This window comes from Littorina saxatilis, linkage group LG4 (assembly GCF_037325665.1).
Source record: "Littorina saxatilis isolate snail1 linkage group LG4, US_GU_Lsax_2.0, whole genome shotgun sequence".
Lineage (NCBI taxonomy): Eukaryota > Metazoa > Mollusca > Gastropoda > Littorinimorpha > Littorinidae > Littorina > Littorina saxatilis.
In genome coordinates, this window is record NC_090248.1 from 29,050,345 (window position 1) to 29,077,844 (window position 27,500).

At 43.6% G+C, this 27,500-nt stretch overlaps 2 protein-coding genes across 2 annotated transcripts in view; both read left to right on the forward strand.

Annotated features, from left to right (window-relative positions):
- The first annotated feature begins 130 nt into the window (after positions 1-130).
- LOC138964422 (uncharacterized) lies at positions 131-2,368 on the forward strand. Its single transcript, XM_070336379.1, has 3 exons — positions 131-391; positions 788-971; positions 1,549-2,368. Exons 1-3 carry the CDS (start codon positions 294-296, stop codon positions 1,603-1,605), a joined length of 339 nt encoding a protein of 112 aa, XP_070192480.1. The 5' UTR covers positions 131-293; the 3' UTR covers positions 1,606-2,368.
- Positions 2,369-6,510: 4,142 nt separating this feature from the next.
- LOC138964425 (synapsin-like) overlaps positions 6,511-27,500 on the forward strand; it is a 130,814-nt gene continuing 109,824 nt past the window's right edge. The window contains exon 1 of the mRNA XM_070336381.1: positions 6,511-6,607. The gene's annotated coding sequence lies outside the window, so the exon portion shown is untranslated. The remainder of the gene's footprint in view (positions 6,608-27,500) is intronic.

The following is a 27,500-nucleotide window of genomic DNA, read 5'->3' on the forward strand; positions in this document are numbered from 1 at the left end:
GGGGGAGGAGTGGTGCTATGGAGGCTGGACAGTGTGGATGGGCAGTATGAGAAGGGAGAATCACACCAAGGACAAATGCTACAAGATGATGAAAGATTTTTTTTTTTTAATGATCCAACAACCCCAAATGAGCGACATTGCCGATAGGCCGAGTCTTAGCAGCCGCTAGGCGGCGCTGTCGTTGTAAGTGGCTTACTCTTCAATCTCCGCAGCAATCCACCATTGTTTGTTCGCGTGGTGACCCAAGCTTTTCAACGTTTTGTTGGGCTTTTGTCGACATTCAGTGAGCTAAAATGAAGAAATTTGGTGACATGACGCTGGCTGACCTTCGAACAGAATGCAAGAAAAGGGGTGCAAAGCAAGATGGCCGGAAAAACGATCTTGTTGATCGGTGAGTTGAAGCGTGTGTGTGTCGTACGGTGCAGAGAAGGTTTTTTTAATCTTTTCTGCAACGTTTGGCTCTTTTTCAGTTGTGGGAAACATTAATGATAATAAAAGAGGAACGTCTACCAAATATTTTTTTATTTTTTTTTCCTGTAGCTTTGGCATGATGATGACCTAGCTAGTATTTAGGCCTACTGTGTAGTAGTACTAGAACTCTCTCAACACATACTTTCTACAGGTAGTGTTAATAAATTATATATGAAGTCCTGATATTTTTGGGGGGAGGGGGGGTGGGGGAGTGGCATCAATCAACTTATCAAGCCTGTTCAGTGTTGAATTTGGTTACTCTGTGCTGAAAAGAAGAATCATCAATCACAAGGCTACCATTTGTGTTTTGTTTCAGACTGGAAGCCTATGTGAAGAATGCCAACTTTGGACGAAAAGATGATCAACAAGAAAAGGCCTTCTCTCTGGATGTTCCAGAACCTAGCACATACCGGGACATCAACCTGGACACACCGTTGCCAGCAGTAACCAGGAAGCTTGTTGACGGATATCTACTGTCGGTAGATGCTGATCTGAAGCAGGTTAGTAACATTTTTTTTCTCCATTTTTTATACATCTGTGTGGCACCGATCTTGTCCGAGAGGGGGCCGACGGGGTAGGAAGTCAACTTTTCTTTCATTTCAATAGTGATGTAAAATATTTAAAATAAACACATATACAGTAAATTCAAGTTCCAACAGTCTGCCAACATCAGCTCATAAAATGATTTACCAGATTTTTCACGTACGTATGCCGACAAAAGTTACCAACCAGGGATGGAATTCATGTTGGTATGTTAACCTACCATATCAGTTGGTAAAATCAACTAACCGACCGACATGAATTCCAGCCCAGGGGTATGTTTGTTGCAGGTTTATATTTTTTAACATTCGGGTTATCCCCTAACCTTGGGTTATCTGAGCACTGGTGCTGTATCTGTGACGCAGGGTTATTTTAACCCCAGTTTATCTCGAGGGTTAAAAAGATGTACCTGTGACAAATATATCACCCCAGATCAGATATAATAATATTTAGATTGCCCAAGCTATTTCTAGTTGTTTTAAGAAATATTTAGATTGATTTTAATTCTTGCAATTGTTCTCTCAATTTGTGTTGCAGGTCAGCAAATCACTGTATGAGGAGACCTACCTGCAGTATCGACAATCACTTCCGTGACGTTTTGCTGGAAACCCACCTGTACAGAACCTACAAAGGGGAGGAGGAGATGGAATCTGACATGGAGAATTAACTTTTGTGCTGTTCTACTTATGCATAGTGCTGGACTGTGTTTCTTAAATTGAAATTGAAGGAAATGACTGATCTTGCACCAGGATTGGTAGCTGTGACTCTAGTCCTAACCAGGTACAGGATAGCCCAATGCATGAGAATGTAAAGCGCTTTGTTTATGTTCATTGCTACTGCTAGCAATATTACAGTCTTACCTACATAACTACCGGACGGTCGCTGGCTGCGCGCCTCAAAATGAGCCTGTTTATGTTACGATAGTGGGCATGATTGAATGTTTGTACTACTGGTTATAAAATATGTGGGCATGACGGCATGTGTGAATGCATCAATTTACCTCCCTTTGTAGTGGATTTTTTTTAATTTTTTTTTTAAAGTGGATCCAAGTGTTAGCCAGTGTTTTTGTGTTGTGTTTTTACTGTTTGATTGAAATTTATTTTCCTGTACACGATGGATAAAAGGAGGTTGTGTTGAGGTGTCGAGTTGATCAGATGTGCGCCAAAGAATATTTTTTGTCCATGCCAAGTACATGTATGCGAAGAACGTAAAGTGTATGATCATGCTTGATAACTGATTTCAAGTAAAGGTTAGATAATGTGCTTCAAAGAATATTGTTTTGTTTTGCAAGGTACATGTATGTGAATGTAAGCTTGAAAATTTATAAATTTGAAGTAAAGGTCAGGTGTGCAATCAAGTAACAGGTCTTGGTGCGAAGTGTGTGAATGTTGTTTGAGGATGTCTTATTCCTGTAGATAAAACTGAACGTCAGCAGCCGCTTTTTGACCTGGATTGAAAATGATGTAAGCTAGAAGATTGGTGTATCTTTAGAAAGAAATAATTATCTTACTTTCACGAGCAATATAATATAAAAGTGTCAAAAACTGATTTTTCACATTGATGGATTTCTCCTGTTATGATAGGCCTATGAGGGATCATCTTTTACACCTAATACATCCTTTGAACTCAAATAATAAACATTTTAAATAGTTTTCTTGCATATTTTTCTTTATAAGAATCCAAGTACAAATAGCGACTGCTGACTTCAGTTTGTGATTAATTTCATTTCATTCGTTCTGCACACACACACTCACACGAACACATTCACAGTCAAATCCACTTAAAGTAAAACAGAACGCCATGTTCTAAACTAGCATTTTAATGCATTTGTCATCAAACTCAAACAGCACACATGCAGGGTTTGATTTTGGCATATATAATAATATATAATCATGACATTAGTCAGCCTACTACTGAACGCAGCAGGGCCTATAATACATGTACTTCAAAAACTGCTTCAGGGTCACCAGGTCATCTTTTCTTAGTACAGTGGAACCTGCAATTAGTACCACCCCAAGGGACCGAACCAAAAGAAGTGCTACTTTGAGGTATTCACAGGCACGTTTAGACGTGCGTCACACGGCCAACAAAAACACTGTTTTTGCTCCTCACATGTTACAACAGTCGCCTCTCGGTGTTTGTGTTTGCCATGTGACGCAGCAATTGGTCCAAAATTGACAGTGCTATTGAGCGTAATCACAGATTTGGCCCTATTTGGAGGGGTGCTATTCACAGGTTCCACTGTATTAATTATACATGTATTCATTCTCAAAATTTTGATCGCAAAAAAATCTATCTTTAGATTTGCACTTGGCATCTCCCCCCCCCCCCCCCCCCACACACACACACAAACACTAACACCACCAAGGGCTTATGAAAGAGAGAAGACCGAGCGTCAAACAGAGGCGCATGAAAGCAAAATGACGAGAGCCTGTAACACACATGGAAAAAGTGACAACAAAAAGCTGTGTTGTGTGTGCATATTTTTCATGATTCCCCACCAATCTTCCCGATTATTTACAGATAAATGTACATACCATCTACTGTGAGTTTCTTGTTGTGATAATCAGATTCTACGAAGTGCCCATGGCAAACGATACTGTGCTTCGTCGGTGCAAACTTTTTTTTCTTGAGTTCACTTGTTTCCTCGTCGACGATCGACTCTATTCCGCGTCTAACAGCATGCATCCAACTCTTCCTTCGCTCCTCATCTTCTGGAAACGTATGGCCGCCACGCCTTGAACATCCAGGAACACAACAACACCCGCTCGGCATCCTAATCTTTGCTAACGAGTCGCAGAACGTCGATAGACAAAATCAAAAATGACTGGGGATAAAGATGGAAGCGTCTGCTCGAAGCCCCTTACAACCGAAGCGACGCCAATCGGCGGCAAGGGAGATAATATCCAAAACGTCGACCATTGCCGTGTACGTGGTAGCAAAATTTAAATCAAAGAGCAATATAGATGTGAAAAACAATACCGAGAAGGCATTACAGGCAAATTGACACCAGCAACAAAAAACAACAAAGAAGAACACTGCTGAAATTTAAACCACAAAGAAGTCAATACAGAGAAACTGAAGCTGATGTAGAACGAAGTGGAGGTTTCAGAAAATACCGTCCGAAGACATTAACAGAATTTGACAACAAGACAAACGACAGCGACAGAGAGAGAGAGAGAGAGAGAGAGAGAGAGAGAGAGAGAGAGAGAGAGAGAGAGAGAGAGAGAGAGAGAGAGAGAGAGAGAGAGAGAGAGAGAGAGAGAGAGAGAGAGAGAGAGAGAGAGAGAGAGAGAGAGAGAGAGAGAGAGAGAGAGAGAGAGAGAGAGAGAGAGAGAGAGAGAGAGAGAGAGAGAGAGAGAGAGAGAGAGAGAGAGAGAGAGAGAGAGAGAGAGAGAGAGAGAGAGAGAGAGAGAGAGAGAGAGAGAGAGAGAGAGAGAGAGAGAGAGAGAGAGAGAGAGAGAGAGAGAGAGAGAGAGAGAGAGAGAGAGAGAGAGAGAGAGAGAGAGAGAGAGAGAGAGAGAGAGAGAGAGAGAGAGAGAGAGAGAGAGAGAGAGAGAGAGAGAGAGAGAGAGAGAGAGAGAGAGAGAGAGAGAGAGTGAGAGAGAGAGAGAGAGAGAGAGAGAGAGAGAGAGAGAGATTAGATTAGATTTGTGAAAAAAATTCTTGCATCAATTTATTTTTGATTGTTACTTTGTGCCAGATTTATTTATCTGTTCATGAAAACGGCTTCTGGAATATTAAAATGATGTAATCTGGATTTGTGGAACATTCTTTTCATCAATTTGTCGTGATTTTTACGATGTGTCAGATTTATTTATGTGTCCATGAAAACGACTGCAGGAACATCATAAACCTGTTAATTGGATTTGAGATAACTTCAGCTGGCTACAAAACAAACCATCCTCGATTTTGTTTTTTTTTAACGTTTCACGTTTTGTTTAATCCTGTCCTCCCACATTGTGTCTCGTGTTCTCTTAACCTTTCCGGGTCCTTCTTGTGGCCTGTCTATAAAGCTGGTTTTGGTAACGATACAAATTTTTTTTTTCACCCCAGTGCATTCTCAGCACGCCCGGTTTGATTTTTATTTTTTAAAAGTTTTTTTTACGCCTTTTGACCTTTTCTTGTGTCTTTGAGGTTGGGTTGGGGTTGATGTTCAAATCTCTTGATGAGAGCTTCAGTTGGTCTCACAGCTTGGTGACGTCATTCGTCCAAAAACACCAACACATTTCCACGACCTATGCCATGGCCAGTGTTTGTCCTAATTATTGCTGTCCTGCCGATTTTACAATTTGCCCTTTTGAACTTTTACTTGTGTTTTCTTTTTGGGGGGCTTAGATGTTTAACATCGATCTTGATGGGAGCTCAGCTGGTCTCTTCGCAGGGAAATCATACGTCCACAACTCCTGACATTTGCACGTGCTGAACAAATCTGTGCCATGGTTCGTCGTATCCTCTCAATTATTGTATTAATCAGTGTAGTAATTAACCACTTTTAGGGTTTCTGTACTTTTTTGGGGGGACACACACACACACACGCACACACACACACACACATACACACACACACAAACATACACACAAACACACACACACACAAACAAACATACACACAAACATACACACACACACACACACACACACACACACACACACACACACACACACACACACACACACACACACACACACACACACTCCTTTTCAATTCAGTACTGTGTGTCCTTATCATTATATTTTCTCAATATAGCATTTTATCCATTTTCTTTTGGTATGGTGCCGGACCTGAGTATTTGAAAGGGGAGGCTGACGCTGATAAACGCTTCAGTTATTCTAAAGACATTTACACTGCTAAACGCACGAAGGCGCGTAATTTGCGTCCTAAATTATACTCTCCTCCCTATTTATGCGATGCATCCTAATTCTTGATATTTTATTTCTGGTGTGTGGGTGGTTGAGGAGGGGGGGGGGGAGAGAGGAGAGGGATGGACGGATCTTGCTGGCTGTGATGAAAGCGTGAGTTTGTTCTCACAGAATCATACATGTGTGGCCTACGTTATCCTGTTCTTCCAATATAGCGATTTGTCCTCGTCAATTCTGTTCTCCCAAGTTTAGCAATTTACCCCATTCCCCTTTATCGAAGAAGGTCACACACACACAATGTGTATCCTAATGAATCCTGATCTTCCAATTTAGCAGTTAATCGCGCCCCTGTTTTGAATGAGGTCAGGGAGGAAGCTGAATATGCAATGCAGGCTAGGATGAAAGCGTCGGTCGGCCCCAGCACAGTCACACGAAAACGCAATAAACAGTATAAGCCACATAAAGCCAAAGCTGGCGGCCAAAACTCAGGTCAGATCAATACGATGCCGCCTGCCTGCTGGTGCCAAGAGAACTGTCGCAGACTTGTTGCCCCCTGCTTTAGCTGTTCTATGCTGCTGCTGCCGTATGACGCTGGCTGTGCTGTGCCGCAACGGTCTTCGTCGTCAGTCTGCTGCAGACTGTCTTCGTACTACTACCACTCGTGGCTTCCTCTACTGTTGATCTCTCTCTGTGCGCTGCGACTTTCTTTGGCTGAAGCCTGGACCCGATTACGGTAAAGTCCTTAATATTCTTTTTGTCTTGTCGTGTGTGGACTTACTGCTCTGCTGTTGACCATTTCAGTGTTGAGCGTTTTGAGCGTGTGGTGTTGGCGCCTAGTTGTTGCTCGTTGTCCTGTGTCACCTTGCGGCGTTTCTTGGGCACCGTCCGGGCCATTGTTGGGAGAGATTGGAAGGCTGCAAGTGGCAACGTTGTTGTTCTTCTCGTAGGAGGAGGGTGTTACTTGTGTAGGTAGGCGAGCACGGCGCGTTGAGTTGTAGTCATACCTTCTCAACGTTAACAGAATGAGTGGGCTGGCATTTTGTGCATGTGTGAAATTTAACACGCTATGAACTAACCCTAACATTGTCTTGCGCTGCAGTTACGTGGATGGTGGTGATACAATTCTATTTTTACCAAGTTTGACTTTAATGTCAGCCTTCGTTTCTTGGCACTATTGGCTTTTGTGTGTGATAAAAGTAGGTTGCTTATCATTTTATGAATGTTCGCGTATGTGGTGAAATGACGCTTTGCAAACTTCTGACACCGAAACTCTGCTTTTACCCCAGTCCTTACTCTCTGTCTCTTTCTCCCCCTCCCCCCCACCCCACCCCCCCCCCCTGCTGTCTTTACATCCCTCAAATGCGGTGACTTTTCCAATCGTATCTTGAAAAAATATCGGTTCTTTAAAAGTGACCTAATTTTAGTCACAAATTACTTGACGACTTCTGTCTTCCAAGGCTTTTTTCTGCTCATAGCCAAAAGACCAAAGAAGCAAATATTGGTAGTCTTGTAGTCCATTACTAGATGTCGTCAGCCACTCTCGCGGCACGGTATGATTGAATACTGCAAAATGTAAACGATCAAGCGACGTGAATTTCCGTGTTCACAGTTTTTGACATTGTATTTTTGCCTAATGAGAGTCCACATTTTTAAACAAAAAGAGAAAACATCAGTAACCAGGTTAGGTACATTCTTAAATCCCTATTTCGACACCTTGTCGCTGCCTTCTTCAGGATGGTAAAAAAATGGGCCCAAAGTTTGTTTGTATTCCTCAAGTAGCAAGAATATCATAATCTATGTATTTCGTATGTAGCCTACTTATTTGCAGTAAACATTATATGTCTTTATAAACCAGACTGGATTAACTACTGGTTGTATAGAGCGAGGCGATGACATTCATTTTCTCGCCAATTATTACAATTATAATTATGTATTATTAGCACTGCAAGGCAAAAGATTTGATGCTGTATACGTAAGGTTGGTTGTCATCTAGAAATGCCTTTTCAGGGCTGTTTCTCTGTGTGTGTGTGTGTGTGTGTGTGTGTGTGTGTGTGTGTGTGTGTGTGTGTGTGTGTGTGTGTGTGTGTGTGTGTGTGCATGTAGCTTTATTCATCGGCCCTTGAATGTGATATAAAAACAGGTTTACATTTTGCATTGCCCCTCAATAAAATTATTGGCAATACTTCTATAAATAGTTTGTCGAAGGAAGATCACATCTGGGTTTTTTTTAAACTGTGATATGCATTTCTTTTTTTAAAACATCACCCAATATGTTTCCACTTCCGAACTGAATTAAACTTATATCAGAAACACACTTTTTGCGCTCACATTTGTTTTAGCCCTTTGGCCTTCAATGTAAGTCAAGGTCAAGGTCAATCCAACGGGCATGCCTATTTTTGTAATTACGGGACCAAATATAATTCAATTACCGGATATGATTACATTTAACACTAAAAAACACACTTTTTACATTCACGTGTGTGTTACGTTTGTGTTAGCACTCTGCCTTTTAATGAACATCAATTCAATTCATAGGGTATGACTTCATCAATCAATTCAGTTGACCTCCGTGCAAGATACTCGTCAAGCTCCCTTAATGAAAACTCGCTGTACAGCACCAGATATCATCGCAACACAACTACCCTGATTTGCGAAGAAACTGCCCCTTCCTCATCATAGAAATTGACTCGCCTTCTTCTTGTACGGGCACTCTCCTGTCATGCTACTTGCTGTACGTGAACTTTTTGATTCGGTTTCGATATTTGATGGAGTTTTCGAAAACCCCTCCCCAAATCCAACCCCATTTTGCAATAGACTCACAGCTTAAGCAATTAAACATTCTGACTTTTGACTTCTTCTGAGTCAAAGAACCAAATTACTTTCTGGTTAAATCAAAAGCACGGTCTCTGCGTGGTTACGACAGTAGCAGCAAATATAAAGATCCTATCTGTCTACTCTGCCGCCCAGAAAGCAATAGAGATCAGGAGACCAAATTTACGCTTTGGACCTCCAGTCTACCTAACTACGACCGCGGCAGCAGCAGCAGCTACAGCATTGCCATCAGAGCTGGCACAACGGCCAGTGCTTGCAGGCAGGATCGATGTGTGTCGGTGCGTGTAGGCCGGATTCCAGCGGAGTGTCTGAAAGTGGACAAATGGTGCCAGAACACCGCCAAGTGAGCTGGCTTCGCTTGATCGAAGGCACGCTCTTGGGACTCTGTAGATTGCCGGGAATTTTGTTTCTTTTTACGCCGCCTTTATATGGCGGTGTATAGGATTTGCTCTGTCTGTCTGTCTGTCTGTCTGTCTGTCTGTCTGTCTGTCTGGATTTTTTTTAATTAGACTTGTATTTCTGGTACTCTGAGTTCAATTGAGCTGACATTTGGCGAGTAGCATGGAATTGTGGTGCATACGGTGTGTGCCAAAAATTAGGTTCCAAGCTGTAGTAAAACGAGAGATATGATCTTTACACGCCTTTACACAGCCAGCCAGGGTACACATCCGTCGATTAAAGGTTTTATTTCTTTTCACTGTTGCATGTTTTCTTTCTGCCGGTATGTCTGTCTGTCTGTCTGTGTGTCTATCTGTCGGTCTGTTTGTCTGTTTCTCCCTCTCTCTCGGTCTCTCCTTTTCTCTCTCTCTCTAACGACCCTCCCCCCTACTCCTCCTTCTTTCTCTCACTTTCGACTTCTCTTCGACTTTTCTCACAGCTCCGCCTCCCCCATTCTCTCCATGTTGTAAGCCAATACTTAAAGCTATATCTCCCCCGAACACCCTCTGTCCCCACCCCCACTACCCACTACGCCCCGGCTCTCCCCTCCGCCTCAGTAGTCCTACTTTTTAATCACTTTCGACTTCTCTTCGATTGTTCTCCCTGTTTCACAGACCTTCAGCTGAAGCTCCCCCGAGTGCCTCCCATATAGCACTACCAGGATTCTTCATCACCGCTGGCTATCAACTTTCCCCTCTGATCTGTCTCAAGAGTCTCGAGGCGATTTTGGGTCGTATTTTTACATTTAGTCAAGTTTTGACTAAATATTTTAACATCGAGGGGGAATCGAAACGAGGTTGGTTGGTTGGTTTTTGGGGTTTAATGTCTCTTCAGCAGATGCTAGCTGCTATTCGAGACCGATCGAAACGAGGGTATGGTGTATGTGTGTCTGTGTGTGTGTGTGTGTGTGTGTGTGTGTGTGTGTGTGTGTGTGTGTGTGTGTGTGTGTGTGTGTGTGTCTGTGCGTGTGTGTGTGTAGAGCGATTCAGACTAAACTACTGGGCCGATCTTTATGAAATTTGACATGAGAGTTCCTGGGTATGAAATCCCCAGACTTTTTTTCTCATTTTTTCGATAAATGTCTTTTATGACGTCATATCCGGCTTTTTGTAAAAGTTGAGGCGGCACTGTCACACCTTCAATTTTCAATCAAATTGATTGAAATTTTGGCCAAGCAATCTTCGACGAAGGCCGGACTTCGGTATTGCATTTCAGCTTGGAGGCTTAAAAATTAAAAATCTGAAAATTGTACTTAAAATTATTTTTTTTATAAAACGATCCAAAATTACTTTTATTTTATTCTTCATCATGTCCTGATTCCAAAAACATATAAATATGTTATATTCGGATTAAAAACAAGCTCTGAAAATTAAAAATATAAAAATTATGATTAAAATTAAATTTCCGAACTCGTTTTAAAAACAATTTCATCTTATTCCTTGTCGGTTCCTGATTCCAAAAACATATAGATATGATATGTTTGGATTAAAAACACGCTCAGAAAGTTAAAACGGAGAGAGGTACAGTAAAGCGTGCTATCAGCACAGCGCAACCGCTACCGCGCTGAACAGGCTCGTCACTTTCACTGCCTTTTGCACTAGCGGCGGACTACGGTCATTGTGAAAAAATGCAGTGCGTTCAGTTTCATTCTGTGAGTTCCACAGCTTGACTAAATGTAGTAATTTCGCCTTACGCGACTTGTTTGTATACATGTCTGCTGTACCTCTGTACGCCCTCTCTGTCTGTGTGTGTGACTATGTGTCTATGTGTGTGTCAGTGTGTGTGTGTGTGTGTGTGTGTGTGTGTGTGTGTGTGTCTGTGTGTCTGTGTGTGAGTGTGTGTCTGTGTGTGTGTGTGTGTCGCTGTGTGTGTGTGTGTGTGTGTGTGTGTGTGTGTGTGTGTGTATTGTATTCCCTTTACAGGGATTCCATTTGTCGTCGGCAATCGCGGAAAACTATGCTGTCTGACACTTTTTAACGGTGGTGGAAATGAGACCGCAGACTGTCGAAAACGTTCTAAAATTGCCGAAACTATCATGAGCATATCGGTATATTTGCCGAAGAAAAGACCTCAGCACCATCTCAGGAAGTTCCTGCTTCCCAACCTTCTTCTAGCTCCTTCGTATCTAAAATGTTTCTCCTTTCGTCTTCTTGCTCCAGGCCCTGGAACGAATTCTCTATTTCTGTCTCCGTGTCTCTTTCCCTGTATTCATTCTGTGCCTGTCCTGTATTTTGGTGAGCACAATCCACGCCGAAAAGAGAAAAGCATAGTTCTGTTCTCCAGTTTAGAAAACCGAGTCCTCTAGCTTCCACTAGGGCCTCACAAAGTTGTTGGGTGTTCATGTCCCTTCAACCCATTTGGCTATTCGAGACCGAATAAATTTTGTTTCCCTACTCGGTTTGCTAATGTCTCCCTTGGGCGGGGATATAGCTCAGTTGGTAGCGCGCTGGATTTGTATTCAGTTGGCCGCTGTCAGCGTGAGTTCGATCCCAGGTTCGGCGGAAATTTATTTCAGAGTCAACTTTGTGTGCAGACTCTCTTCGGTGTCCGAACTCCCCCCCCCCCCCCCCCCCATGTACACTACATTGGGTGTGCACGTTAAAGATCCCACGATTGACAAAAGGGTCTTTCCTGGCAAAATTGCTTAGGCACAGTTAATAATTGTCTACCTATACCCGTGTGACTTGGAATAATAGGCCGTGAAAGGTAAATATGCGCCGAAATGGCTGCAATTACTGGCCGTATAAAATTTCATCTCACACGGCATCACTGCAGAGCGCCTAGAACTGTACCCACGGAATATGCGCGATATAAGCGTCATTGATTGATTGATTGATTGAAGTATTGACATGATTCGTCATCGCCTCCCACTGTTGTCGTGTTGACCTTCCCTCCCGAGTCCGTCACACAGGGCGATTTTGGTCGTATATTTTTCTGTCTGCATTGTCTCTGTACACCCTCTCTGCATGTCTTGTTTGTTTGTCTGTCTGTGTGTTCACCCCTACTCCCTTGCCTGTCTCCAACTTCGAAGCGTGTACCTGGAAGATCTATCTCATTTTATTTATTTATTTATTAAGGAGAATTCTATAGCGCATAACTAAAAGCACTATGCGCCATCTCATCCTTCTCCGTCTCCAGTCAAAAGCACACATTTGTCTATATCTGTCCCTCTGTCGCTTTCTCAACTCTGTTCTCTGTCAGTCTGTCTGCCTCTGTCACTCTCACCCAAGAGAGAAAAGCAAATATTTTGTCCCTCCAATTTTGACAACACAGGTGCCCCGAGTGCTTTCAAAACCATTGCCAGGATTCTTCATCACCTCCCACTGTTGACTCCCCCACCCCTACCCCCCCCCCCCCCCGGTCTGTCTCTAAGGGCGATATCTATTTGTGTTCTTTGCGTCACACCTTCTATGTCTGTCTGTATATATCTGTTTGTGTGTTTGTCTGTCCGTTCGCTCATATTCCCTTGCCTTTCTCCAACTTGCAAGCGTCTAAAATCCGTCTTATCCTTTTTTCTTTCCAGGCCAAATCAAAATTCTCTGTTTCTGTCTTGTACTCCGTGTCTGTCCTGTCTTTCCGTCTAAACAAACCTCACCCAAAGGGACACACCGCCCCCCCCCCTCTTTTAAAAAACAACACCACCTTAAGAAAAACAAATAAACACCATGCTCCAGCTCCCTCAAGTGAACACAGCATTGGCATGATTCTTCATCGTTTTGGGCTATTGACATACTCCTCCCCCCAGAGTTTGTCTCTCAAGGTGATAATACGAAGAGGACAATATACATTGTTGACGTTGAGAGGGCGGGGATGTAGCTCAGTCGGTAGCGCGCTGGATTTGTATCCAGTTGGCCGCTGTCAGCGTGAGTTCGTCCCCACGTTCGGCGAGAGATTTATTTCTCAGAGTCAACTTTGTGTGCAGACTCTCCTCGGTGTCCGAACACCCCCGTGTGTACACGCAATGCGCAAGCACAAGACCAAGTGCGCACGAAAAAAATCCTGTAATCCATGTCAGAGTTCGGTGGGTTATAGAAACACGAAAATACCCAGCATGCTTCCTCCGAAAACGGCGTATGGCTGCCTAAATGGCGGGGTAAAAAACGGTCATACACGTAAAATTCCACTGGTGCAAAAAACACGAGTGTACGTGGGAGTTTCAGCCCACGAACGCAGAAGAAGAAGTTGACGTTGAGGAGTGAGGCAAAGGCGAACTTGTTGCATGGAACGCACAGACAGAAAGACAAAATACACACAGACATACAAACAATCGGAAAAAAAACATACAGTAGAACCGCGGACACAAAGAACACGACTAATGTACAATTTATATCATCCTCGTCTTTCTTCAGGCAAAATTCAGTCTGTTCTGTCTGCTTGTCTGTCTGGGCCCACCTCGCCCAAGAGAGAAAACCATAGTTACCCCCTCCCCCCCCCCCCCCCCCCCCCCCCACCTATTTCGACAACACTGCCTTCAGCTCTCCCCTGAGTGCCTCCCGTAGCAGTGCCAAGATTCTTCATCGCCTCTGGCTATCGACTTTTATCGACTTTTGTTTCTCAATCCCGAGTCTGTCTCTCAGAGCGATATTTAGACGTGGTCTTTATGTCTGCTGTTTCTCTTTGCGCCTATTTGTTCGTCTGTTTGTACGTCTGTGTGTCTTGTCTGCGTGTCTGTCCACTTGCCTGCTGGCATGTTTGTCTTACTGCCCTTCTGTCTCGCTGCCAGTCCTTCTCCTTTCGCGTATTATCTACGTACCTCCCGGCACTTTTATCGTGATCGCTGCCTTCCTGTTTGCCTGCTGGCCTGCTATATCTAGCTGTCTGTATGCACACCCCTCTCTCTCTCTGTCTTCGCCCCAGACAAGCTGACCGTATCAATAGCTATTATATGGAGAAAGTGATGGATATATTGCGTGATTACCGAGAGATGCCAACTGGAGTTTGTCTACAAAACGATTCGTAATAACTGTAATGCCAATATCTGAATTTGACGCGAGAGAAAGCTATGAGAATAAATTATGGACTGCCATGGATGCTTTGTGCAACAAAGAGTGTTTTTGAAAACGTGTCTTGCGGAAGGAGTTTGTTTTAGATTTCAATTTATTTTGCAAGAAAATAGTTTCTGGAACTCAAATGTGAGATTCTGAAGGTATAAGAAGAAAACAGGTATAATTTGAAACTGATTGTTTATAACATGGAATATTGATTATTTTTTCCACGACATTTTTAATTTTAGTTTGAATTAAAGTAATGTTCTGACGCAGCTGTGTAGCGTCCAGATGTATAACTCTCGTACAAAATTGCAATTATTGGGCTACAAATCCTCCTCCTGTTCATCAGTCTGTCTGTCTGTCTGTCTGTCTGTCTGTCTGTCTGTCTGTCTGTCTGTCTGTCTGTCTATCCCTCTGTGTCGACGTGTGCATTTGCGTTCATATTGATCGCTTTGATTCTTTTCTCGAATAACACCCCCCCCCCCCCCCCCCCCCCCACCCCCCTCAACCGATTGATAAATAGAAAGAGTGACGTCTACGTTACTTAGCACACTAAGACGTCTATATTTCACTTTCAATCAGCCTGATTAACACCTCTGTTTACCCCCATTGCAACGAACATCCCAGTGCATCACAATTTGAGACCCTGGGCAATTCATGATCCCAGAACAATCAAGAATCGATCGATTGTAAAGGCTTCCGTCATGGCATGGTTTCAGATCGTCGATCAACGTGCCAGCTGCACAGAGATTTACATCTCATGCGAAATGTAAAACAGAGCACAAAAAGGTCTGCAAACATGAGCTAATGGATTCTTTGTAGTGGGAAAGATCAATGCCTTTTAGGCTGTTCTGTCGTGTCCATTTTCTAAAACGATTGGAATTTGACCAGAATGCTGCAAGTTCTTATGTATATAAACATATATAGGGTCTTACTTTTGTTCCGGTGGTATCCATTGCTCTGTGTTCTCGAGACTTCCACAACAGGATCTGGCGAAATTGAGCGCTACTTTGTATTCTTCTGGCCTTTACACTAGTGCATTAAGGCAACCTTCTTCTTCTTCTTCTTCTTCTGCGTTCGTGGGCTGAAACTCCAACGTACACTCGTGTGGAATTTTACGTGTATGACCGTTTTTACCCCGCCATTTAGGCAGCCATACGCCGCTTTCGGAGGAAGCATGCTGGGTATTTTTGTGTTTCTATAACCCACCGAACTCTGACATGGATTACAGGATCTTTTCCGTGCGCACTTGGTCTTGTGCTTGCGTGTACACACGAAGGGGGATAAGCCACTAGCAGGTCTGCACATAAGTTGACCTGGGAGATCGGAGAAATCTCCACACTTAACCCACCAGGTGGCCGCGGCCGGGATTCGAACCCTCGACCTTCCGATTAAGAGGCCGACGTCTTACCACCCCGCCACAGCGCCCGTCGATTAGGCAACCGTTGCTAGTACAATATTAGCCCACTACGGCACATTGTTTCCGCTTTTCCTAATGAAGGACTGACATGTGGACCTTTGAGGAGCGTCAGCAGGCATCATATTTGTTTGTTTTTTTGTTTTGTTTTTGTGTGCCGTTTATTTACAAACATTCGTTCGTCCAGCAAACTTCCATAAAGGCATACCTTCAGGGTCACTTTTAAATCCTGAACGCGTCATTTCCATGGCAGTATCCGATAGCCCACGTACGGCTAAAGATGCTTGAAAGTTCACAGATGTGTCAAAGGGCTTGAAAGGAAAAGGTCGACGGTATCATTGCCCTGACTGTAAATTGTCGCCAGCAGAAGTCTGCGACAGACATTCTCTAATGCAGAGTCTAGAGCTGCAAAGCGTGCTCGGAGGAATGCTGGATGTGGTGTGTGTGTGTGTGTGTGTATGTGTGTATGTTTGTGCACGCGGACACAAGCGCTGTGTCTTGCGTCAAAGCATTCAGTACTTACAGTAAGCGCGATCAATAACAGCGTGATCGATTTAGAGTGACTTGCACTTTCCTTGCAAAATGGAGCGAATGCTGTACTTAGTACTCTACTGGCGCTACAGTTGTGTCTGAAAGAAAAGATACCATGTACCACCCTTCCTGTCTGGGCCTTCTTGTAAATTACATTAGAAGGGTCCGAGCTTTTATCAGGGATAAGAGCTTTATTCCACTTGTACACATACCAACAATTTATTCACATCCCGACTGCTTTGTACAAGTAGGGGAATTTGATGATTGGTGGATTTTGTTACTGGTATAAACACCTATATATCTTCTTCTTCTTCTTGTTGCCGCTACAAACACCTATATATCGATCTGCAAAATTAATTCCGAAAAAAGCAACCCCCCCACAAAAGAGCACACACAACAAAAAAAAAACACAAGAAATTCCTCCGAGGTAGGAAAAACACCCCCGTTGGTCAAAGGGAAATAACCATTCTCACTGCCACCAACTGAGAAGGTTATTTCCCTTTGACCATTAATATGTCCCTCTATAAGTCCTTGTAGAATCTTAATCCACCAATAACTCCCTAACCGTGTGTTTGACTGGTCCCAATTTTTGTAAGGACCGTCTCAGGAATGTATAGAACCTGTTCACCAAGTTTGGTGACGATCGGTCCGTTCATTCTTGAGATCTATATGCGAACACAAACACACAAACACACAAACAAACAAACAAACAAACAAACACATCGACCGAATCCTATACACACCCCTATACCAGGGGTGTAAAAAGCATCCCACTCTGCTCAGGAAGCAGCCAGACTGGTGCTCCGTTTGTATGGCCATGTTGGGTTTGATGCGTGCATGCCTGGTTTTCTCCTGTAGATGGGTGTCGGCACAGGAGGTCTGCCCGCTGTCCTCAGCCAACATGCTCCGTCTTCATGGCAGCTCAAATTTTTTATCGAGGTTCTCTCCTCTAGATCCGCCGTGTTTCGCCTAGGGGCTTGCGCTGCCTAGTTGATAGGGTCACCTCGTAGAGGATGTGGTCATAGACCACGCACGGTCGGTCTTGGGATAGGGAAACGTTATGCTAGTCCGGAGGGATTACGCCACAATGGCCACCTCGCGAAGACCCAGGGTCCTAGACTAGGGAGGTCCAAGGGGGAGCACCGGGAGGGCTACCCCTCTACCCGCACCTCCAACACAATCCCTTCCCCTGGTAGCTTCATCCCCAAGGAGGAAACAGAGCTACCTGCAACACCCCAGACTGGTGCTGTTCGGTATATGTCCAATATGAAAGATGCAGCCTCTTATCCCATGAACAGAACTGGACACAATATATGTGGTGATGTACACGATCACTTACACGTGAAAGAGTGTTGTATCTTTAAGCACGTGCCATTAGCTGTCCTCCCATTTGCCGTTTAGTGGCACGAGGACTGCCTGAGGTCCGTCCAATTTACACCCAAACTCCTCCAGACACCGACCGCTAACCACGTTTTATTCCTGGTTTAACGGCAAGGGTTGGAAAGACATAAAAGGCGTAAATGGTTTCGTCGAGTATACTTAATTCTACCACAGTCCTTGGTGCTAAGGAGGACGGAAGGAGGGGAAAGCGGAGGAGGCGGCAGGCGTGAAAAGTAATAGGGAGAAAATAGGAAAGAAAACAAGGGCAGGCGGGGGAGGGGAGGACATATTCAGACAGAAAGGACAGACAAGCATACAGACAGACAGACGGACGGACGAACGGACGGACGGACGGACGGACGGACGGACGGACGGACCGACGGACGGACGGACGGACGGACAGATAGACATACATATATACACTCACACGCGCGCGCGCACTCACACCCACACAGACATAGACGCACACAGACACACAGACACAGACACAGACACACACACACACACACACACACGCACACATACACACACACACACACACACCGAAAACAAGTCAGTAAGAATGAAAACGGTCTGTAATTTGTGTGCCCACATTGTGGATAAATCAACAATGCCACCAAAACTCTTGGCATTTTGCTTTCTGAACTGCTTGTACTGTAACAGTCGGTATAGTATTGCAACATGATCACATTCTCTTACTGCATGGAAGGCAGCGATGTTTCATTAATAGCAGGCTTGGCATTTCATCGAAATTTCTCCGTGTCCTTTGGTGCAATTTAAGAAGAAACACAAGAAAGCTTTCTTTGGCATGAACCTCCAGGAATAGTTTTGTCTATTGAACAATTTTTATGACTGTAATAGGCGTATTGAAAGAAGGTCTTTAGCTTTGAGCAAAACTGATTCGTTTGCTTAAAGTGTGTCGAATTATCGTTTCGTAGAGCCTCAACGAAGAAAGAGTAATGTGGCGATCGATTCACCATCATGTTGTACAGATTAAGGGCGAGAGAGAGAAGGCTAGAGAGAGAGAGAGAGAGAGAGAGAGAGAGAGAGAGAGAGAGAGAGAGAGAGAGAGAGAGAGAGAGAGAGAGAGAGAGAGAGAGAGAGAGAGAGAGAGAGAGAGAGAGAGGCACAGAGAGAGGCACAGAGAGAGAGAGACAGATACAGAGATGTTTCCAAGTGTTTGAACTTTATTGAGAAACAAGCCAACAGTTGACAACAGCATATTCTATTTCTCTTGAGAAAGCGAGACAGCTTTGTATCCGAACAAAACTGGCCATGCCATCCTGTGATCTATGGACACATTAATTCCCTCAGAATCATGTAGGCCTACTCACATTACAAGGGCGGATCAATTCACTTTGGAGGGGGGGGGGGTTACAAAATGACTGCGAAGATACAAGTTGACGGCGCCGAAGGCGCCCAAGCCTCTAGGGGGGTCCGGGGGCACGCCCCCCCCGGAATTTTTTTTATCCAAAGAAGCAAAATAGAGCTATCTGGTGCATCCTGAGCCAATAAATTACCTCTTTTTTGGGTGGGTGGGGGGGGGGGGGGGTTACATAACCCGTGTAACCCCCCCCCCCCAGATCCGCCCTTGCATTATCATGTGTCGTGACATTCAAACCGATACTAGTTTAAAGATCATTAAGACAGGGGAACAGATCTACTGCTTCAAATAAAAAAGTCCTGATTGATTTCTGTTTCACCGTCGTGTTTTTCTATCACTGCATGTCTCTGTCTCTGTTTTTCTATCTGTCTGTCTTTCTATCTGTCTGTCGGTCTGTCTGTCTCATTGTCTCTGTCTCTGTTTTTCTATCTGTCTGTCATTCTATCTGTCTGTCGGTCTGTCTGTCTCATTGTCTCTGTCTCTTCTTGAGAACAGGATGCAGAGAAGGCGACAGGGTGTGTGGGTGGGGTAAATATTCGCGCAACTTGCTTCAGTATTATTTATTTGTTTGTGTTGCTTTATGTCACAACATCTCAGAGTGTAAACCTTTAACGTGTAATCTATCAACGCAAATCAAAGATGTAGAAACTAACAACCGTAGCATTCTGGGCAATTCCAACAATTTTTTTTTGTGCTCCGCGTTTCATCAGCTCCAACTTTGGAAATAAAATGTAAAATAAGCAACAACAAAAAAAGAAACAAGTCGCGTAAGGCGAAAATACAACATTTAGTCAAGTAGCTGTCGAACTCACAGAATGAAACGGAACGCAATGCAACGCAGCAAGACCGTATACTCGTAGCATCGTCAGTCCACCGCTCATGGCAAAGGCAGTGAAATTGACAAGAAGAGCGGGGTAGTAGTTGCGCTAAGAAGGATAGCACGCTTTTCTGTACCTCTCTTCGTTTTAACTTTCTGAGCGTGTTTTTAATCCAAACATATCATATCTATATGTTTTTGGAATCAGAAACCAACAAGAAATAAGATGAAAGTGTTTTTAAATTGATTTCGACAATTTAATTTTGAAAATAATTTTTATATATTTAATTTTCAGAGCTTGTTTTTAATCCAAATATAACATATTTATATGTTTTTGGACTCAGCAAATGATGGAAAATAAGATGAACGTAAATTTGGATCGTTTTATAAAAGAATTTTTTTTTTTACAATTTTCAGATTTTTAATGACCAAAGTCATTAATTAATTTTTAAGCCACCACGCTGAAATGCAATACCGAAGTCCGGGCTTCGTCGAACAATACTTGACCAAAATTTCAACCAATTTGGTTGAAAAATGAGGGCGTGACAGTGCCGCCTCAACTTTCACGAAAAGCCGGATATGACGTCATCAAAGACATTTATCAAAAAAATGAAAAAAACGTATGGGGATATCATACCCAGGAACTCTCATGTCAAATTTCATAAAGATCGGTCCAGTAGTTTGGTCTGAATCGCTCTACACGCACGCACGGACACACACACACACACACACACACACACACACACACACACACACACACACACACACACACACACACATACACACACACATACACACACACATACACCACGACCCTCGTCTCGATTCCCCCCTCGATGTTAAAACATTTAGTCAAAACTTGACTAAATATAAAAAGAAAAAAAAAGCTTGCTGTAATTTTGTTTGGAAACTAGCAACCGGAGAATTCTGGGCAATATCAACACATGGCTTTATTCAAGCTTAAAAATCAATGCACATCAACAGAAAAAGAAAGCATGTTTGCATAACGCTCTAAAACCAGAATGTTATTTATCGAGCAATTCATAGCACAGAATGGAAAATGTTTTATGAAGACATCACTCAGTTCTGAAAAGTGTTGGACAGCAATCAGCTCAATTGAAAATGAAATAATCATGTAACAATAGACATTTCATTCGACGACGTAAGTAAAATGTACCTTTCTTTCTGCGAGAACAATTGCGAAATTGTTCTAATCGGCAAAGGACGCGACGAAAACCAAAACCAAACACTTTTTCCCTACCACCAAGAGGTCTCCTGGTAGCAGCCAGACACACACGCGAGCACAACAACACCATCACCAACAACAATTGTGCACCGCTATATCCGCCCACACGTGAAATAGCCCAAAGTAAATTAAAGCTGATTACGCGTGCTGCAACAATCAGATTGTTGATTACTGGGGATGAAACTATCGATTTTTCGCCTTCGGAGGCCTGTTACTTTGACAAGTTAATCAGGTCCCCTTGCTATGTAAAACACGCAGAAAAGTTCCCTTGCGTGCGCGTGCATGCGTAATAAACCACAGGTTAGCGGATTCAGACAGAGACGATTTTTATCTTATTTGTGTTTGGGTTTCTTTCATTTACGAAAATGCTTTGAGATGGCATCATAATTGTGCTGGGTATTCCCTGGGCTGATAATTTTGCTTTGTTGTGTACTGGGTAGGTAGATACTACTTCTTCTACTACCACCACTGACACTTACATTGCTGCTTCTATTACAGTCGAACCTGCCCTTGCGACCACCTTTCGAAAGCGATCACCTGCCCACAACGAACACCCCCAAGGACACACGAGTTTTTCTCTGTATAATTCACCTGTCCATAGCGACCACCTGTCCATAGCGACCACCTGTCCATAGCGACCACCTGTCCATAGCGACCACCTGTCTATAGCGACCACTTTTGGTCGATCCCTTGAATTGTCATTACAGACAGGTTCGACTGTACTACTGCTTAGTTACTACTATTTCTACTACTCTGTTTTTATTGTTGGTAGTCTGGATCGCTTGCCCACAGTAACCTTCGTCTGGTGCTGATACTGTTTCTGCACCATCAAATATGAATTTGCAGTACCACGCAATAACACTTTTCACCCGATCGTTCTCCTAAATATTCATCATCAAATCTGCATTTGCAGTACTATGTGACACGTGTCAGACGTCTGTTCATCTGAATATTCACCATCAAATGTGAGTTTGGAGAACCAAGCAGAAATGTTCAGCCATACTTTCTTCTGAAAATGCAGCATCACATCGGAATTTGGAGTATCCAGCAGTAATTTTGAGCCGACACCGTAGTGTTGCTGAACCACGAGAATATCGCCAAAGAGCATAGCCGGCCGCAAAAGTAAACAGGAAGTTCCATTCTGTTTAGCCATTTTGCGCAGTTTCCACCAAATTACAGCAATTTTCTGATCATTTTTCTGTTCTCTCAGCTTGCCCTTTGCAAATAGTTCCTCGCAGCAAATCTAATTTACCGATCTGGAGAGTCGGGAAGCATTTTACGTCGTAGAAATCAATACCTGGGAAGCCTGGTGCTCGGACCGCGTAATAATTCACACCAGTCTGTCCCTGTCAGATTTGGTGCTTTGCGTGCGATTCGGTTTCATTTACTTCATACTGCAAACCCACTCTTCTATACAATTCATCACTCAGTGTTTCAGCCAACCGGTATCAAAAATGCCTTTTACTTCTTTCTCTTCATAGCTCTCGTGGGGGCGAGATTTTTCCACGGATTTTGCACAACTCTCGCAAGGGGGGGGGGGGGGGGGGGGAGGGGGGGGGGGTGGGTCAGATTCCTGTTTTTTTCTCGCGAGAACTGTAGGTTTGCTCCTTCGCGCAGCAAGAGTCTGAAACCCGTTTCATCAGCGCTGATTAGAACTGGATCCGGTTCGCTATCGATCACGCTATTTGTTATTTGGCGCGGTGGTATTCTCAGCCCCATTCTCTCAGCTTGTTTAGGGAGCTGTTGCCTCCATGAGCTAACTGAATTAGAGGCCCATGCAGGGGACATTTTGCACGGTTAGCCGTTGTGTTGGTGACGGTGAAATTCCTTAATGGCTCCGAAGAGAGAAAGTTTGCCCGTTACCAGTTTTACATGTCGTTAGCAAAGTTAGGGTCGAAGGAGGAAGAAGACTGAATGGAGAAAGCAGTCGGATGAAGAAGAAAAGTAAGAAGAAAAGAAAAAAAGGAACGACAGCTAAAGCTCGATCGAAGGGGGCAGAGAGAACAAGGAAAGCAATTCAAAATGAAGAAGGAGAACAAACATTGAACCGGTGTAACACGAAATTTTTACTCCACGAAAAATTTACTCCGGAGTAAAAATTTCGTACGAAATTCTTACTCCAAGTACACCTTTCGTACGAGAAAAGAACCCCCCAAGGTACGAACAAATTACTCCCTCCACGAAATTTTGACTCCCCAATTTTTTTACTTCCAGTAAAAATCTCGTACGCGAAAATGGGATGGGGGCGAAGGGATAATGCCAATATGTGATCTCACGCAATCAAATGTCGCGCCACCCTCCCTCCACCCCTTCCACCACAAAGACGACCAGGGGACAGGGGAGTAAAAGTTGCGTACACCTGGCGTGGGCAGTAAAACGCTCGTGTTAGGGTGGAATAATTTATTCGTTATTTATTCGTCAGGGGTGTAACATCTTCGACCGAAATGTTGACTCGGAACACACCTGTCGTTGGAAGTCATTTTCTCGTGTTATGGGGGAGTAGTTTTTTTTGTAAAGGGAGAACAATTTTCGTACGAAATTTTTACTCCGAAGTAATAATCTCGTGGGAGTAATTTTGTCGTGTTACACCGGGTTAGGGAGATGGACAGGCAAAAGAGAAACAAGATTGACAACACACAAACAGACCAGCAAGAAGAAAACCACACACGAAAGAACAACGAAGACAGAAACTTAAGGCTGATGGTGAGGGATGTGGGTGAATCAAAGGGAACTACTGTACAGGGCCGGACCCAGGGGGGGGGGGGGGGGGGGGGTTCCAGGGGTTTCGGAACCCCACCCCTGGAAAAAGCATGTACCTTGCTTTGAGTTTTTTCTTTTTTTTTTACTAGTTTTAGCACCAAAACAATGCTGCTCTTAACCCTCAAAACAAGGCCCAGAATGCACCAGATTGCACAGATTTTAACCGTTTTTCAAAAATTTTCCGGGGGAGCATCCCTAGTTCGCCACTTCGCTGATTTGCCCCCCCCCCCCCCAAAAGGAGGACCCCCCCCCCCCCTTACAACTCATTTGGTCCGGCCCTGCTGTAGGTAGGAGTGGGACAACTTGCAGAACAGAGGAGAGGGAAGGGAATCTCTGCTGGTACAGAATACACATAGGCTTGTTCTTTTTCGAACATTTACTTTATATATTTTCCACAAATATGGCTATCTGGTAATCTTTCTGTTCTGCGTTTTAAGAAATTCTGGTATGTGTTCACTAAGGTAGAGCAAATGCTCATAAAGGCTTATACCACACACAGAAACACCCACACAAACATCCACACTGACACGCCCACACAAACATCCACACTGACACGCCCACATCCACTCATCAAACAAACCAAAAAGGAAACAAAGAAAAAAAGTCATTACATTTAATGTAGAGAATCCCGTAGACATACAGAATCTCACTCCTAGATGTTTTTCTTTCTCAGCATGTCTTGCATGCAGGCCCTTTACCTTCCAGCACAACCTATAGATCTTTCTGTTTCCGTCTGGCGCTATTTTCGCCACAAAATGCCAACGACAGATACAGAGGGGCTAAATTTAGCACCATCATTTACCGAGACTAAAACGGTCGATAGGGTACCTCTCGCCAGGACTCTACACTCCTTCCATCAAGATCAATACACGTACGCTTTGAAGGGGGACAGGACCCACAGGACCGCATAGTGCCTCGACAAATTGGCCAGCTTACCAGTTCGGACTGAGTCATTCATATTAAGCTTTGCTAGCTGCAGGCCTCTACTTGTTATGGGGGCGAGGACGCCCCCATTCTATACGGATAGTTTCGAGGTTGACCATGGGCAGCGCCATTTTGTTGTGAAATACGTCATCAGTTTGTGTACACAGGAAGTTGTGACATCCGTCACCCTATGGGAGGGGTGACGTCAAAATTGTTCATCTGTAGAAAGTTGTGAAATCCGTCACCCTATGGGAGGGGTGACGTCAAAATTGGTCATCACAGAGTTTGTGTAACACAGGAAGTTGTGAAATACGTCACCCTATGGGAGGGGTGACGTCAAAATTGTTCAACAAAAACATGATATGTCGCATTGTGCAGGGTCAACTGCAACAAACTCAAACCGAGCCATTCATACCTAGCTGTATTTGAGTGACTTATATACCCGACATTTTTATTTCTTATTTTTAGCACAGGTGTAGGAAAAATCATGAACCAAAATGTTATTTATTTTCTAATTTAACATTTTTTTTACAAATATGACCATGGTCTTTTAAACATACAGTGACATTAAACATTGTTATGTTAAAAAAAAGAAAAAAGAAAAAAAGCTTTTGTGCACAAATCAGAAAATACATTGTACATTTTACCTGCAGGCCAAACCGTGAGTGTCTGTGGCAAAGCCCGACCCAGGAAATTGCACTGATTTTATATTTATATCAGAGGGAAATTGTCAAGAACAGGCGCTTGCATTTGGATGTGTCCAATGATAGTAGGTTTGGTTGTGATCAATCAGAATAATGTAGGAATAAAAATGTATGACAGTTTAGTATGATGACATGTAATTCACATATGCTGAAATATGATATTATACATCATGTAATATTATTATGGCTGTTGCCATGACCATGAAACCCAACAAAGGTTTAATGTAATGTAATTCAAAATACCAAAACCGAGCACCTATTAATCTCGTCTTTGCGCGTGAAGATTGAGGCCGTCTGCCAGTAGCGGTTAGGTCATACAGTGGAACCCCTCTCTAGCGACCTTTAAAATGTTGACAAAAGTCGGTCCTTGTGGAGGGGGGTCCTTACAGAGGGAGGGGGGCGGAGTCAGGGGGCCACAAAGAAAGTCAGATTTAAAAAAAAAAGAAAACAGAGAAGTTTGAGTTGCTGACGACCGTTCCCTCTGAAAGCAAACTGCTTCGATTTCATGTTTGTCCTTGGTGTCCACCAGTTCTGGTGCATGTACTACCCTGGCCAAGTTTCCTCTCAAGACATCAAAGAGACCGCCCCAGTATACTCTACAGCCTCTGGGCGAACCACCTCTCATAGCTAAAACTGGGTCAATGACCCCTGGGAAGAAGGTCAGTGTCTATAAAATTTTACTCCTAGGCCTGCAGCCAGGGGGGGGGGGGGGAGTATACCGGTACCATTTGAGAATCAGACCAAATGAGAATTGAACCATTTGAGAACATCCTTTTTTTTCAATCACTACATCGAAGGCCTGCGGCCCGGGGTTCACATGGGTTGGTTTGTTTGTTTGTTTCAAACCCACACCCATATACACACATTTCCCATTTAAACCATTTGTCGGCCCCCTGTCGATATTTATCGACTAAGTTCCTTGTTAGCACTCAGATCCGTTTTAGTCGTTTATGTAGCTGCCCCTGTAGTGTTCCACTTAGATAGTTTGTTAATGGAAAATATTTGACGTTTTATAATTAAAGATGGAAATGACCCAGGATATGGTTTGATGTTTGCAGTGCGAGTGCTCGCCAAGTATTGAGTTCCAGGAATGATCCATTGTGGCTCAGAAAGGCAACTGACAGTGTCAAAGCGAGCCAGCTAATCATAATCTGGTCTGACTTGTCAATCTTTGCCTTCCGTCCAGAAAATGCACAACATAGCGTCCAAATGTAGGCATGATGAGCTGCCTTAAAAGTCAGTCTTACAGTCAAAGCACACGTCAAAATTGTTATGCACGTTAAAGACCCCAACGTCAACCTTTCAATATTCATGAAATGGTAGGCACGACAGGCGTCTTCAAGAGCCAGAATCAATTAAACACATGTGGAGTTTGACGATTTTTCATCGGTAGATTAGTGGCAGTTCACCATTTCAGTTGCTTATGCAGCAGCAAAAAAGGGAGAAAAAAAGGGCCTTCAATATTGACTAACCTTTGCCTTTCTTAAAATCTGTTTAATGAACCTGCTTCTTTCATTTATCCCGTGTAGTACCTTTTAGTTTTAAAATGTAAATGAGGTGCGCCGCGGAACCTACTAGAAACTCTTATTTGTCAAGCCGATACATGGCCAAGGAGCATATCCTTCGACGCACCTTAACTCACGCGTGCAATGACTAAGTGGAACACGTGCTGCAAGTTCGATGAATAATTGACTCAGTTTTTCAAATGTCTCATCTCTGACTCTCTTTGACTTTGAGGATTTTGTTCATGCAAAGGTGTTTGGTTTTTAATTTTGAATTTTTATTTTTTATTTTTTATAGTTTTAGGTACCGTTCCGCATAACTCTTGCTTACTTGTTGTCTGCGATATAACTTGGTACCGGCACGGTTGGCCTAGTGGTAAGGCGTCCGCCCCGTGATCGGGAGGTCGTGGGTTCGAACCCCGGCCGGGTCATACCTAAGACTTTAAAATTGGCAATCTAGTGGCTCCTCCGCCTGGCGTCTGGCATTATGGGGTTAGTGCTAGGACTGGTTGGTCCGGTGTCAGAATAATGTGACTGGGTGAGACATGAAGCCTGTGCTGCGACTTCTGTCTTGTGTGTGGCGCACGTTATATGTCAAAGCAGCACCGCCCTGATATGGCCCTTCGTGGTCGGCTGGGCGTTAAGCAAACAAACATATAACTTGGTAGGTCATAAGACTGTTGACCTTAACAAACAACAACGA

Bases quoted from the DNA above. Each gene is read 5' to 3' on its own strand.
- LOC138964422 (XM_070336379.1), top strand. From the start codon at position 294: ATGAAGAAATTTGGTGACATGACGCTGGCTGACCTTCGAACAGAATGC. The intron at 392-787 runs GTGAGTTGAAGC...GTTTTGTTTCAG, and splicing joins AAAAACGATCTTGTTGATCG to ACTGGAAGCCTATGTGAAGA. The intron at 972-1,548 runs GTTAGTAACATT...TTTGTGTTGCAG, and splicing joins TAGATGCTGATCTGAAGCAG to GTCAGCAAATCACTGTATGA.